The sequence below is a fragment of the Gigantopelta aegis genome, chromosome 8 (genome assembly GCF_016097555.1).
Source record: "Gigantopelta aegis isolate Gae_Host chromosome 8, Gae_host_genome, whole genome shotgun sequence".
NCBI classification, from domain to species: domain Eukaryota; kingdom Metazoa; phylum Mollusca; class Gastropoda; order Neomphalida; family Peltospiridae; genus Gigantopelta; species Gigantopelta aegis.
The window spans coordinates 74339456-74355655 of NC_054706.1; the positions used below are offsets into that span (position 1 = coordinate 74339456).

Here is a 16200-nt window from a genome sequence, read left to right on the forward strand (position 1 = left end):
CCGGCTTGTTGGTTACTGAAGGTGAACGGTGTCTTGCCGGTGGACGTCGCGCCTTCTTTTAGGCCTGCACTGTCCGCTCTGATGATTTGACAGCTGAATGTTGATGTTGTAGGTGTCTTTGCAGTTTTTTCCATTAGTAGCAAGGGATCTTTTATATGCACCATCACACAGGCAGGATAGAACATACCACGGCCTTTGATGTACAAGTCGTTTTTCACTGGCTAGAACGAGAAATAGCCCAAATTCAAGCGTGCGCTTTACCACTGGACTACTTCCCGATCTCATGGCAGGATAAAGCCGGAATCTTAAGTCAGTAACCAGTAATACACACACACACACACACACACACACACACACACACACACACACACACACATTCAATTAATAATATTCAGGCAAATATTTATTACATTTTCAGAACTGGCTATTTAAATTCAGAAAGATGAATAACAGCAGCAGCAAATTCGACAGTGATACCATCTTCAAATCCATGGAGCCCGCAGTACCCCCTGCTATGTCAGCCGTTGGGGTGGGAGCCTACTGCACGTTCATGCACGTCTTCACCCTCTTCACCGCCATCGTCAACATCATAGTGATCGTCGCCTTTTTCAAATTCCGCTTCCTCCGGAAACAGTCGAACGTCTATATCGTGTCGCTGGCCTGCGCAGATATCGGTGTGGCGGTCGTGGTGATGCCGCTTCACATGTACGAATCGTGGAACGGTGGCTGGGACCTGCCTCACTGGTTCTGTTACTTTCGAAACATCGTCGACGCTGGCATGTGTGCCGTGTCCACCTACAACCTGCGTGTTCTTGCCCTCGATCGCTACCTAGCGGTCTGCCATCCATTTGTCCATATGAAGATCTCCCGCACTGCTAGCGCTCTAGCAATCGCTTTCTCATGAATAGTGCCCCTCGGGTTTTGGCTGGTGCTCTTCGCCAACGGGTGGAACGCGGTTGGACTTGAAGGCTACGAGTTCTGCCTGTCGCAGGGAGGTGCGTCTTCATCCAGAGCGAGTTCATCGTCTACTTCGCTGACGTCATCGTCTTCGCCCTGCCCGGAGAACTCCTGCTCTTCGTGTATTGGAAGATCTTCGCCACGGCCAGACGCCACGCACGCGCAATCCAGGACTTGACCGTCACGGAGGAAGTGAAGAAGGAAAACCAGTCGTCCATGAAGAGAACCAAAGCGGCCAGGACTCTAGCCATCGTCGTCAGCGTTTTCTTCTTATGCTGGATGCCTTTCTGTATAATTTTGGTGGTGGATATCATCACCAAGTTTCAGCTCGTTCCGTATTTAATACTGCAGGCGCTCGCTTGGCTAGGCTATCTAAACTCGATGATGAATCCGTTTTTGTATTACATTTTCAGTCAAGAATTTAAGTACGCGTTCAAACTGTTATTACATTGTAAAGTGGAAGCAATGGAAATGTAACTATCACAAAGTGGACAACAGTGAGAAAACAATCTTTTAAAAAATACTAATTAAATGGACTAGTGATGCTGATGGGAATCGGTTAGAATTTCATCATCAATTGCTGTTTGCTAATTTTACCTTTAATAACTATTTAATATCTCTTCTTTCTGGGTTTTTTTTATGTATCCATGAAAACAAACACCAACCTCAATAGGCCTATATGTACATCCAAACTGGAGGAACAATTAGTTAACATTTTCCACACACAATCGATTATGGATTTTTATAATCGATCATCACATCGGTGGAGCCAAACCGATCAATCTTTGGAACATCACTGAACGGGACTGCCCCCCCCCCCCCCCCCCCCCCCCCCCCCCCCCCCACCCCCCCCCCCCCCCCCCCCCCCCCCCCCCACCCCCCCCCCCCCCCAATGTCGACTAGCTTCCGCCGTGCCTGCTACCAAAGCATCCAATATACAAATTATCTTTGATTAAAACTACATTCCCTGGAATATTTTTATTATTTAAGCATATAGAACAGAAAATCCTAATTACGTTTGGTGCATATATGACGCCGCACTCCGCATTGGTTTCACTACGCTGGCTTATCCAGGTCAAAAACAAAGCCAGTATTTTGAAAGTGGGACACTTTTGACGGGCTCGTACCGATCTCGGTTTTCATTGGCTTATCACAAGTATAGAATTCCCCCAACAAGAGATCACGTGAGATTTCGCAATTTTTGAACAAATTTAACTGTCTTGATTGAGGAGTTGTCTCGTATCTCCAAAACATATTTATATCCATTGTCACGGGGATTCTATAATTCCCGTAACCGAATAAAACACGATTATCAAAATGTCTCTCCTACTTGTATATCTATTAGATATCTCTGTAACAGGCTGTTAACCCTAGTATGGCTCGTTTCTAGGTATGATCAGAGATACGATCTTATATAAAGTATATATATTTATAGCACGTTTAGCTCACTAGAAACATAACAAAAACACAATACACTTTGGAATCTGTATTAATCTACGCTGACAAATGTACAGCCGTAGTAGTTAATTAATAACAGCAATAATAACAACCCAGAACTGATCACTTAATTAGTTAATCTCTAGGTGTCTAGTTACACAATATGCGAATCACTTCACCGTTACACCACACCCACACGTGTGATAATTGAGAAACGCTTCCAGGAGAAGTTAATTAATAAAGGAATTACAACACCATTCCTAACTGGTTAATTTTTAATTAACCCTTACTACTCGTTCAGTAACGTGTGATAATTTAGGAACGCTTCCAGGGGAACTTAATTAATAAAGGAATTACAGCTCTATTCCTAACGGGTTAATTTTTAATTACCCCTAACTACTCATTCAGTAACCTTGTAACACAGAATTAATACTGGTACCGATCACAATAAAGACAATAACCTACAGTGTACCTAGGTCGTCTAGAATGACTGGCTAAGCTTTATATTACCAAATACTCGTATAATGTTAGAACAAAAAGTCTACGATTTACTTCGTCAGATGACCGAAGACACTGTCTAAAGAATATTGGTATAATACAGTATTAAAATATTTAAGGTCACATCAATCACATCAAGGTTATACACAGAGCAGAAATAATATATTTACCAAAGTCCAAACGGACTAACGTTCCCTCGGAGCCTTCCTATTCGTTCTCCTCGATATCTCTAAAACACTAGCTATTTATTATAAATCAGGATTTTGCCTGGGAGTACAGGGCGGTACCTCACGTATCATCTCATATTCCTAATCTACTAGAGTCGGTATATTTCTCTCTGATCGTCAGTCTGGCTGTCGCCAACCGCGAACAATCTCCTGGCCATAAACAGCACTACCGGAGATATTACGTAACTACTAGCCACATGGCCTCCGCACCTGGCTAAGGGTGTGTATTGGAATGCCCGATTGCGCGAAGTATTACGTAACAAGTTGCCCAGCTAGCTAAGTGCATTTAAACTGCACAGGCGAAAACAAATTTAAGAGCATGTTCCGTGACACACCCCCACCTCAAAAAGGATATTTCCTCTACTCTAGGAATAAGGAAATATACTACATTAAAACAAAAAGGGTGCGTTAACCGACGCATACGGGCATTTATAACACATGTAATAATAAGGTGACTACCAGTAATCACACTGAGTCTCTGAGTCCCTGGTATACAAATAAAATATATATAAACAAAACAGAATCAAGAATGTCAACAAATAATCATAACGTTCAACTTCGGGACAGGGCATCAGCGATTACATTGGATGTGCCCTTGATATGTCCAATGGTAATTGGGTATTCTTGCAGAGGAAGACTCCATCTCAAAACTCTCTGGTTGGAGGCTTTCATTAGGATGGTCCAGTCCGTCTTCGTCTTCTTGGAACAGCACAGCTCCAGCACCCACGTCACTGGCACCCACAGCTAGCTTGAACGGCATTCGGTAGTCTGGTGCTGCCATCGCGGGAGACGAGTAGCGCCTCTGCTTGAGCCGGTTGAATGACTTCTTGCATTCACCTGACCAATGGAACTTCGTTTCCCTCTTTTTCAGCGTCGCACGTTTTCCAGGTCTTCTCCGACAGGCATGCTGTCGAATCTGTGTAGCGTTGGGTTCCAAGCGCACATCTTGGCTTAAGGTATTGGTAACCGTTGGAAGGTCCCGACAAATGGAAACATTGTCTTGTATCAATGTAGTCAGCTTTGCTTGCTGGGGGTTCAAGTCTGCTAAAATCTGGCTGTTGGCCAACTTGATCTCCGCAGTCTTCACGTCATCACAGGAAATTGAGTGTCTCTCAATTTGGACCGGTCTCTCTGGAACTATCGGCAGTCTGTCAAAATAACCTTTTAGCAAATTGATGTGACAATACCTACTTTTCCTAACCCTATCAGGAGTGTTTATCACATACCCTGTCTCATTAACTCGTTTGAGCACAACATAGGGCCCGAAATACCTGTTCTGCACAAAACCCCGTTTAATGGGAAGGTACAGCAGCACCTTATCCCCTGGTTTAAATTCCCGACTCTTAGCCTTCCTATCAAACACTGATTTTATTTTGCTCTGAGCATGGCTCAGTTGCTTCCTAGCTAGTTCGGTCGCCGGCAACCTCCTATCCCTAACTCTTTTATTCATCAATACTCTCTCAGTTAACAATGTAGTGCGAACTGCCAACAATTTTGGATCAGCCCCCTGCTCTAGAACTAACTCTTGTCTATTACAAGGTAAGGCCCCTCTATCAAACACAACTGGTTCAATTCCCCTCTGCGGGAGATCAACAGGTTCCACCACATTTAATTTGTCAGTTGACTTATCTACCATTTTACTGATAACATCATCCACTCCAATTTCATGGCTCACACACGTATCAGACAAATCACAAATATCCTCTGCGTCTTGTGCTAACCTACTGGTCATATCCCTAGTCATTACACACGCAGAATATTTAATCTCATCAACCTCACACTCTTCTATTGGTAACATGCTGTCTTTAATTAACAGTTGGTCACATTTCGGCTGACAACACTGACTAGTCAAATCATTTCCCAACAAAACTCCTATGTTTTCAACAGGCAAGTCCTTCACAACACCCATAATGACTGGTCCCGTCACAAACTTCGAACACAAGAAAACCTTATGTAACCTGACAACCATATTTTCTCCAGTAACCGAGGTTAAAACCAAACTACGTCCTATGTCTGAATTTTCAATACCAGCTAAACACTCTTGCGTGATCAAACTCTGACTACACCCGGTATCTCTATAGATTGATATAGCCTTAGGACTCAATTCTTGTTTCACATCACAAACCATACCAGTGGACACATACGGGTTTACTTTCTCTGCCATGGGACTAACCATTAACTCTCTCGCTAACGGAGCTGACCTCACTAAACCGACCACTTGCGCATTATCGCGTTTCCTTTTAAAACAGTCCCCGATAAGATGGTTATCCTTTTTACAGTAACTGCACTGTGGACGAAAAGTTCGTGCATTGGCTGATAATGCAGGCCTATCCTTACTTTGCCCACCAGGTGCATTCCTTGCCTGACTAGCTGACCAACTAGATGACTCTCCCCGATAGTTACTTTCCCGGGAAAAACTTGGCTGAAATTTCTTCTTATCACCCTGTTGTAAAGAGCTACCCGGTACTGCTTGAGCTTTGTGTATTAACACGTAATCATCTGCCACTATGCCTGCCTCCTTTATCTTTTTGACATCACGAACCTCTAAATGAATACGTAAGCTAACTGGTAATCCATTTTTAATGTCCTGTAAGATCAACAACTCCCGTAACTCGGTATATGACTCTACCTGATGAGACACCACCCATTTATCAAACATCCCTGCCTTCTTAGCCACAAACTCACTATAAGACTGACCCTGCGTTTTTCTCAACTCGCTATACCGTAAACGATAATCCTCAGGTCGTAATTCATACGCCCTCAACACTGCAGACTTAACTAGGTCGTACTGACTTGCTCGCTCATCACTCATTGAATTATAAGCTATACTAGCCTTCCCCTTAAACTTAGACACGGCTAACAATGTCCACTTAGACTGCGGCCAATTTAGCTGCTTAGCGGCCCGTTCAAAAAGTTGAAAGAACATGCTACCTCCTGATCGTCAAATACAGGCACTGATCTATAAGCCTCCGACATGTTAAAACCATTTCCTGCCTCACGTCTAACTTGACAGACGAATTCTTGGATCGAACGAACATAGAAAGCGCAAGACACTAGGAATCTGGAGGCATGGCCCCCACCCCCGAAAAGTTTGAAATCTAGAGGCGCTGAAATACCATTTTGCAGCCATTTTAGAGAGGTTACATACTTAAAACGTCAGTATCAATAACAGGTAAATTGTAAATTGGTTTTTAAATAAAAATTGTTTAGCTACAGCCCAGTGCCCCGTTCCGCGAAGCGATCTTAGCCCTAAGATCACCTTAAGTGCATAGCTACCTTATGCACTTAAGTTGATCTTAGAGCTAAGATCACTTTAAGTGTATATAGTCGTTATAAACTTAAGGTGATCTTAGGGCCAAGATCGCTTCGTGGAACAGGGCCCTGGATATTAACAATAATCACGGCTGTCTGAAATGTGAAAATTAAAAATTAACAGACGGTAGAGGTGGGATTTTAAGAGATAATAATAATAAATAAATAAGAATTGGTTTCTAGTTTGATATCATCAGAACTGATGACCGAAAATACAATGGATATACGTTGTGTACATGATTCGCGATGAGCTTTGTTTTGTTTAACAACACTATTAGAGCATATTGATTAACAGTTATTGGATGTAGAACATTTGGTAAAACCTGCTAATTTTCCCTTAATATCAAGGGATCTTTCACATGTAATTCCCCACAGACAGGATAACACATACCACAACTTTTGATTTACTAGTCGTGGAGCACAGGTTGGGACGACAAAAAACACAGTCAGAGAAATGGGTCCACCAAGGTAGTTCGATCCTACGACTCATGCACTTTTGGCTAGCAATCTACCGACTAAGATAAATATTCATGTGTTGTCCAAAACTGAAATTAATTATTCTTGTGTATAAAAGTCACAAAACATGACATCATTCTAGCCAGTGCACCACAACTGGTATATCAAAGGCCGTGGTATGTGCTATCCTGTCTGGAATGATTCATATGAAAGATTCCTTGCTACTAATGGAAAAAAATGTAGCGGGTTTCCTCTCCAAGACTGTTAGAATTACCAAATATTTGCCAACCAATAACCGATGATTAATAAATCAATATGCTCTAGTAGTTTCGTTAAACAAAACTGACAAACAAAATGTGACCAATCGCTGTAGCATCAGTCAAATTATAGTCAGAATTTAAAGTTCTGCTATTTTTTTATGTACTGCAACAACAGTCTTCGTTCTAGTAGCTGAATTATCTGCCTTATTGAAGCGTACAATCGTTTGATGTGCGGTCGATCTAGGATCTATCACTGCTATCTTCTCTCCAGAGTTTAGCATTACACGATACGAACATATGTGGGGTGATCCATTAAAAGACCCTTTGCTGCTAATCGACAAGAGTACCCACACGTAGTGGTGGAAAATAGTTTCCTTTCACAAAATCTGTGGTCCGTAACAATATGTCCTACGCCATATAACCATAATAAAATAAAGTAAAATATGTCAAGTACGTCCTTAAATAAAATATTTCTTCCTCGTCTTTTTTATATATAGATATTCCAGATTTCAGTTAGTATGAATCCACATGGGCGCTGTGTTCCATTGCTGATCTATGTGTCTCTCAATCCATAGACTTTATCACTAATAAAGTTAAATCAAGAATCTGGTTAAAATGTAATTTAAAAATAAAAACATTTCTGCTATACTTAAATAATAGCAGGGTAGCAGATACCATCCATTGATTTATGCAGAGCGTCAGAGAGATTATATGTGGACAACTGGCCCTGGACTAGAGTCAGGAATAAGAGAAACTACTAAAAGTATAAACAAACTTTCATAGGATCGATCCCCGTCCTTGGCTATCTTTCGTCCCAGCCAGTGCACCATGCCTGGTATATCAAAGACCCTGGTATGCGCTATTCTGTTTGTGATCTGATGCATATAAAATACCACTTGCTACTAATGAAAATTGTAGTGGGTTTCCTCTGTGAGACTGTCAGAATTACCAAACATCTGACATCCAATAGCCGATGATTAATAAATCAACGTGCTCTAGTGGTGTCGTTAAACAAAACAATTTTTTTTAACACGCTCTGTGGCCTAATTGCCGTCTACATACAGGACTCATAAGGGGAAGGTTAAAAAAATCGTTTTGTTTAAAATTAATCATCGGCTATTGGATGTCAAACAGTTCGTAATTCTGACTCGTAGTCATCAGAGGAAACCTGCTACATTTTTCCTAATGCAGAAAGGGATCGTTTATATGCACTTTCCCACAGACAGTAAAGCACATACCACGGCCTTTGTCCAGTTATTGTGCACTGGTTGGAACGAGAAAACCCCAATCAGCTGAATGGATCCACCGAGGTGGTCATAAGGGGAAGGCGACATCATCTCGGAAGAGTGCCAACGCGAAACCGTTGCGCCCAGTAACACATTCTACTTCGGAATCCAGTCCATGGAACGTGGCCAAGACTTCGTTGGCGCCCAATTACCATCGCTATATCTTCGAAGACATCGAGGACATCCACAAGGTCCACTACAGCTCAACATGACGAAGTGAATACTGACGGACTACAGAAGCAGGAACCCCGATTCACGCAGGACAGGCATGGATTCCAGCAACCATGGACGCTCGCACCATCCAGAAGATGCTGACAATCATGCTCGGGAAGGATGATTTTAAGATCTTCGTAGATGGATTTCCCGAGCTGCCGTCACTCCTCCCAAACTCACCAATGCCCATCTCTCCTGTACTTTTCGTCTAGTTCTTAGGTCCACATCTGACTTTTTTGGGTGTGTAAACCTTTATTTTGGCGGACCGTCTAGATTGCTCAAAATCACCATAAAAGTTTTGGCACAGCAAACAATGTTCTATTCATATGGCCTATAATTTTACGTCCGGATAGTAATTTGGGGATCTTACTCATTTCTAATGCAAATTCCGCCTACTTCAAACTTACACCTCTCCTTTGCCTGAACATTAATTGAATATAGTCCGGTAAAAGTGTCTATGCATATTGAAAACGGCAGTGGCCTCCCTAACTAATGTATGACTTCCAACTTTACAATGGTAAATGTTCCCTAATGTTGAGAAATGTTTCTTCTCCTCCAGCTTTTCGATTACATTTTTAACGACACAGCAGCACGGAAACTACATCGGCTATTGGGTGTCAAACTATGCCAGCTTTTGGTGTCTACATACCACAACGTCTGAGATATCTCAAGGCATGTTCATTGAATACCGATTTCAAACAAAGCCAAATCATCTGACAGTTGTTTCACCAGAATTAGACAAATGAGACCTCCTGAAGGCTTTCAAAACGTCTAGAAGACGATTTCCCGATTTGATCTGTTTAAACGTATTTGACTTGCCTATATCTTGTGAAGGTTCAGGTACGTCCATCTCACACCATCTCAGAATTCCCAATTTGACAACTAAAATGATGTATGCTGTTATACCCTATTTTGATTTTGTACACTTTTTCTTTTTTTATGAAAATATCTTAACAGCCTTTTTTGTTTTTTTATTTGTTGGGTTGTTTTTTTTAGCTTAAATAAAAACAATTATCTCAAAGTATACTCTGTCAAAAAAGAAACGCATAGGTGATAGGGAAAGAAGAAAAGTGTTTGATTTTACAAAGTATCATTTTTTTGTAAAATGTTGCTGAATGACCATGTTTGTTAATGTTCCTGGAATGGGACAGCATGCCCAAATGCACCCTAAAACAAATTTAACGCACGTTATGGCACGTTGTGCGACAATTGCAGGATATCGGCGTGAAATGGTCAGATTTTGGCGAATGCACGTGGCACTCGGGGAAAATATTGGGGGTAGTGATGGGTATTTAAAGCTGCAATGCTCGCAATGATGCCTCATTTCCATTTCAACGTAGACGAGTTACAAGATGCCAAGACTAAACGTGCCGAATTGAAACATTGCAATAGACCGCCTCCAGTTAGGTGAATCGCAGTCAGCAGTCGCACGCCACATGAACGTCCATCAGAGCACCATTTCACGTCTCTGGGACAGGTACGAGCAGTTTCAATCAGCTGAAGACCGGTCCAGAAGTGGAAGACCTCGCATAACAACTGCAGCACAAAATCGCTACGTCCGGGTTCTGCACTTGCGTCACCGAACTGCCACAGCAACGAACACTGCTGGACGCATACCTGGTTTGAGAAGGGCGTCTGCACAAACCATTCGGAACCGGTTTACCAGCTGGTTTACGGGCTAGGAGACCGTCCTGCGACGTCAACATCGACATTTATGTGTTCGCTGGTGCACGAATGTAGAGAGGTGGAACTTGGGAAACTGGCGGCGAGTTTGGTTCAGCGACGAGTCATGTTTCCTTCTACAGCGACGTGATGGACGACGTGTTTACAGATGCCGCAATGAACGTTTTGCCAACAACTGCATCGCCCAAGTTGACAGATTCAGTGGGAGAAGTGTCATGATATGGGGACCCATCTCATACACCGGCAGACGTGATTTTGTGTTTGTACAAAGCAACCGGACAGTTGTACGCTACCGGGATGAAATTCTTCGCCGTCACATGCTTCCCATTTTGGATCGACAGAGAGCTCTCTTTCAGCAGGACAATGCCAGGTCGCATACGACACGTGTAACAATGGATTTCCTACAGAATGAGAACATTAATGTGCTGCCATGGCCATCAAGATCGCCAGATCTCAATCCCACTGAACATCTATGGGACAAACTGAACAGACGTGTACGCCAGCGTTACTCGGAGCCTCAGACGCTTCCGCAACTGTCACATGCACTGCATGGAGAATGGGCTAGGATTCCACGTGCCCGGATTCAGAGACTCATTCAGTCTATGCCAAGGAGATGTCGTGCAGTGATTGCTGCTGCTGGTGGCCACACAAGATACTAATTTCAGCGCTCTCATGCTTGGTGACGAAAACGCCTCCACTGCCGTCAGTCCATAGCAAGAACATTGTCACATACTCATGTCGAATTTGACTGTAATACGATCATAAATAACGAAATTATGCCACTTTGTATTAAAGAGATAATTCCACGACTGTTTCGCCTATGCGTTTCTTTTTTGACAGAGTATAGTTCCCAAGAGGCAAGCTTGAAAATTAATCTTTTCGCAGACTGTTTTAAATAAACACCCACAGAGTTCTAAATAGATGTCTTTGATTAGATATCATCCAATTATGTGCCTGCTGACAGACAAAGTATTATTATAATTAAAACTACAAAACCAACATGTTATTGATTTATACAGAATATGTCTCTGCTGGCACTTGAAATTACTGTCATCTTTTGATAACAACATAACCGGAGAATCATTTTGAGGATGCCCTCCCCCCCCCCCCCCCCCCCAAAAACAATAATCTAATATAATCTATTAAATTTGATAGTCGTCATATATATATATATATATATATATACACACGCATATATCGGAATACAACATTATCCAATGATGTTTTAACCTCAAATATTCTTTAATTTCCAACATGCCGCTGTGAGTTGTTTTTTCTTTTGTATTTGTGTCTAAAGTATGGTCGTTTACATTTCAAATGCCTGCCATAATTAATTCTGTTGAAGATTATCCGAGTACTGAGGTGAGTAAGATTTGGACCACATAGATTTATCAGAAAAAACAGTTGGTTTTCTATCGCAATATCTAAAATAACATAGCACCCATCCTTGTCAGTTATAATTTATTTGACAATGTTTTCAAAATTATTTTAACAAGTAGCTTAATAGTATAAAACCCTCAACCTCATAAAATTCCAATGTTATTTACTTAATGGTTGAGGGATGGGGAGGAGCATCTCAGTCGGGAGAGCGCTTGCCCGAGATGCTTTGGTCATAGGATTTGTGCTAAAGACACTACTCACTAAAGTATTTTAACATAAAAAATTAATTCTGTTGAGGTCAAATCATAAAATGATGGGATGTACAACAGCTGTTGGCCGTGCTCATCGTGGATACCACTTCTGGAGTACGAAAATGCATAATACCAGTTTCGACAGTGATTAAGGAGTGCAGCTAATTCTATGAATATATTCATTGAGTTCTGTTAACAGCAGTCTTCCTGCAAGTGGGTTAGGAAAGATGACCATGGGAAATGGCAGTTCAGCTATATACAAAGCACATAATAATACATTTTTAAAATTCCCCCATTGACTCATTCAAAAAGTAGCAGTCTACTACATAGAATCTTGTCTGATATACATTCCCAACTTTAACAGAGCTTTTAATATTTCCACACCTGCCATTGGTGAAATATGTGCCATGACCTGTCACATTTGTGTTTTGTCTGGAAAGTTAACTTATTTAATTGGATTTAAACTTGTGTTAGTGTAACATGTACTAGCATGCTTAAAAGATGTGTAGGTACTAAAAAAAAAAACAATATTGGCATCTTTTTTTTTTCATTAGTTTTTCTATTTTTCTTTTTTTTAATATTATTTTTTTTTAACGAAAACCTTTAATGTTTTGTATCATCAAGACTCACCTTATATTCTACGGATCTCATAGAGGTTTGTATATAGCAAACATGATGAATTATGCACAATATATCCAGTTTAAAAATTGTCTGATACAGCAATTTTCTAAAAATGACTTTAATGATATCATTTAAAGTTTGTCAGCTAATACACTATAACCAAAATGGTTCTCATAATTATCAGAGGTAAGAGTAGTTAAAGCATATGGTGTCCTTCTAAAACATAAAACAACACACACAGTTAAGCATTTAAGACATAACACCTTTATTAATGTACACATTACAGACCGATTCATTGATTTCGTTAACAAAACTATATTTTTAAAAAAGGAACAGTGATATAATGATACACAACTGATGTATTCCATCCGACAATGTACAAACAACTGTTTAAAATTCAGAAGTAAATGGCATTACTAATCAGTTAAATGTGTGGACACAAATAATAAAAAATAATAATAATAAAAAAAAGAAAAAAAAGAAACGACATGGTGTTATTCAAAAAGATGCTCTAACCTCTATAATCTGCTAAAAAGTAGATCATATGAGAAAACCTTTTTAGGATGAACAATTCCAACATGTTTGGACACTGAGGAAATCAAGTCCTTTTTACCACATCACTGATACTGCCACAAATCTCACTGCAAAGCTCTGAAAAAGAACAAAACACAAAATATTCTTTTAATACAACAGCAAATAAAATCATACCTAAGTCAAACAAACCAATCCCTACCCCGTCTTTTATTTGATTTTCTTTCTTTTTCCTTCTTTTTTTTTTGGTTTATGAATAAAAAGAGAGAAATCTCACATTCCACACATAAAAACAAAAATAGAAAACCTTTCAAAAAACAACAAAACAAATATTAATTTTAATTTCTTTTTTTATCATAAAAGTTATAATCCAAACTGTACTAAAAATTGTGGCAGAGAGTGTAAAGAATTTGAAAATGTGCAGTATCTCATAAAGATCTAATGCTGTCCAGTAATACAAGTGGTCAGTGATGTGGGATGTGAGATTTGGCTCTCGGTGGAGCTACAAATGGAGGACACACACAGGACTGTTTTGGAAACTAGTATATTGCATAGATATCACCCACCTCTGAAAAAAAGTACACCTGTGAGATGAAACGTTGCAGTGGATTTCACAAATTGGTGTTCCCTTTCCTCGACACCTCCTAGGCATTGCACGGATGTATGGCTGAATCATTCGTGGAATAGAAACTGGACAGTTTAGTTTACAAACAGCCACCACACGGGTTAAAAGTACCTTCTTGTTAATGTAACAACTAATCGATGGGGACATTATACAATACATTTTTATTTTTAAATAATAAAAAAATTTAAAATTAAAAATTATTAATTTTCTTTTCTTTTTTTAATGTAACAATTTCATGCAAAATACTGAACTACAATGTATATGAAGTTAATTGGGCAACTTATTCCACACAAATTGAACCTAAAACCTATCCCTCTTAACAGCCATCAAAGAATGAAAAATCAACAAGTACTTTACTTTGTTAACATTTAGCTAGCTAATATTTGCTCTGTTCAACTAAATTTAATAACATTTTAATTATTTATTTGTTCTACTCAACTTACTTTCAAATTTTTTAAAATATTATTAACTCAAAAAGTATTTTTAAGCATTATTTATGTTTTAAATATTTTCATTATACATGTTCACTCTTACAAATACAGTATAATCTTGCTGATTCAAACACCATTGAGGTACCTCAAGTTGACCCATCAGCCAGGCTGGACCAAGCATTGAGCCAACTTTAAGAATGTCTTTGGCATTTTGTACATTGAAAGCATTGATTAATAATGATACAGAGGGAGGTGAATGGCCCCGACACCATCTTCTCTCTCACTTGAACATGACATTTAAACTAGCGACACTAGTGATAGTAATGTATTCAGACGGAATTAAACTAAGATTGGCAAATATTAAATTGGAAATCAAAGATTGCACATATTTGTAAGTGTATGATCATTAATGCCACCCATCCACTACTAAGAAAATACTGGTCAAATCATTCAGTCGAGGGCCGAATTGACCCTGTCAAAAATATATAATAGTCAATTTTGCAATCACATTAAAACTTTCATGAATAAAGGATTAAACTGGAGAATGCATTTGAATGGGTGCATTCATAAAAAATATTTATCTTGGCCCTAAGGACCGTGTAAATAAGTTTTCCTAAATCCACACTTCCTCATATAATCTCCACTACAGCAGGGTTTTTTTAAACAAAAAGTTGGAACAATGTTTTTGGTTTAAAGTTTTTCATTTTTATACCAACCAGATTATAGCGTATATGCAATTTGATCATGTGTAGTGGTGTTCTGTATTTAGAAAGTTACAGTGCCAGAATACTGAGTTGTGTAAAAAGAATAATCTTCTTACTGAGTAGAACAGTGACACAAAGAGTCAGAAATGGATTAACTGTGATTTACAAATATAGATGTTGTCAAGCATCATTCCACATGTCATTTTATCTACATGGCGATATAGCACATTCAGTATGATAAAACAGCAACTTTCATTGGCTTAAAAACAAATGGCCTACCACCTGAAGTAACTGATCACTTGCCTTGGAACCAAAGAACAGTCAGACAGGAATATTTGGAAACAGCATGCAGGCACTTGTTAGAATATCAGCCAGTGCTCCACAACTGTTGCAACAAAGATTGTGGTATGTACTATTCGGACTTGCTGCTAACAGTAGCCCATTGTATGGTGGCAGTGGGTTTCCTCTATCATTATTTGAGTGGTTCTTAACCATATGACCGACACCATATAATCGTAATTAAAATAAGTTGCATATATCATTAAATAAAACATTCATTCATTTATTTATTGTTTTGTTGAAATATTATTCTAATTCATATCCAGTTTGTTGCCACTTGTTTCTTGTGCATACGATTGCCACTTTTTATATCAATATCCCTCCTGCCTTCTCCTTTTCTCAAATGGAACAGACAATGGCCATTTCCAACTTCTTATGTGTCCCTGTTCTATCCTAACTTGGACTCCATAAGTTTAATTACTATCCCTGAAGTGGATTTATGTTTTCAGTACATCTAAGAAAGTTGACTTAAGAATATGTTTTCGAGTATTTTTACTATTCTGAACAGAACTATAGGTAGATAAAGCACCAAATGACGAAAGAAAACTATATGTATTAAAAAAATAAAAATAATGACCTCCAGTTATGTTAGTCTCAAAGGAATTTTATGATTTTGTTTCACATTCATAAACATTTTTTCGTTTGTACAATCAAAACATTATCAACTATAGTAAACATATATACATATAAGCCCGAATCACCTTTTTACACATGATTTGAGGCAATAAAAATACATATAAAAAGCTGTCACCACAAGAAATACCTGTATAAATAAACTTTGAAATTCCACAAATGTGAAATGAACATCGCTGCAGGTGACTGCCATGTCCCTGGATGCATGAACAGCTTGTATTGGTGACCGTTACACAGCAGCATCAAGGCTACTTCACTTCACCTTAACATCACACACACCTCTCCAGTGAACCAAAACACTTTTTTTACTTAGCATTCAGTTGTTAATATGTAGGCAACATCAAACAAAAAAGCAA

The 16200-nt window shown here is 39.4% G+C and overlaps 2 protein-coding genes across 3 annotated transcripts in view; one reads left to right on the top strand and one right to left on the bottom strand.

Moving 5' to 3' along the window:
* The first annotated feature begins 442 nt into the window (after positions 1-442).
* Positions 443-904, top strand: LOC121379825 (tyramine receptor Ser-2-like). Its single transcript, XM_041508477.1, has one exon. It carries the CDS (start codon positions 443-445, stop codon positions 902-904), a length of 462 nt encoding a protein of 153 aa, XP_041364411.1.
* Positions 905-12822: 11918 nt separating this feature from the next.
* Positions 12823-16200, bottom strand: part of LOC121378316 (luc7-like protein 3) — a 31580-nt gene continuing 28202 nt past the window's right edge. For both annotated transcript variants that reach the window (XM_041506425.1, XM_041506426.1), the window contains exon 11: positions 12823-13232. The gene's annotated coding sequence lies outside the window, so the exon portion shown is untranslated. The remainder of the gene's footprint in view (positions 13233-16200) is intronic.

Coding starts and splice junctions, on each gene's coding strand:
- LOC121379825 (XM_041508477.1), top strand. CDS start 443: ATGAATAACAGCAGCAGCAAATTCGACAGTGATACCATCTTCAAATCC.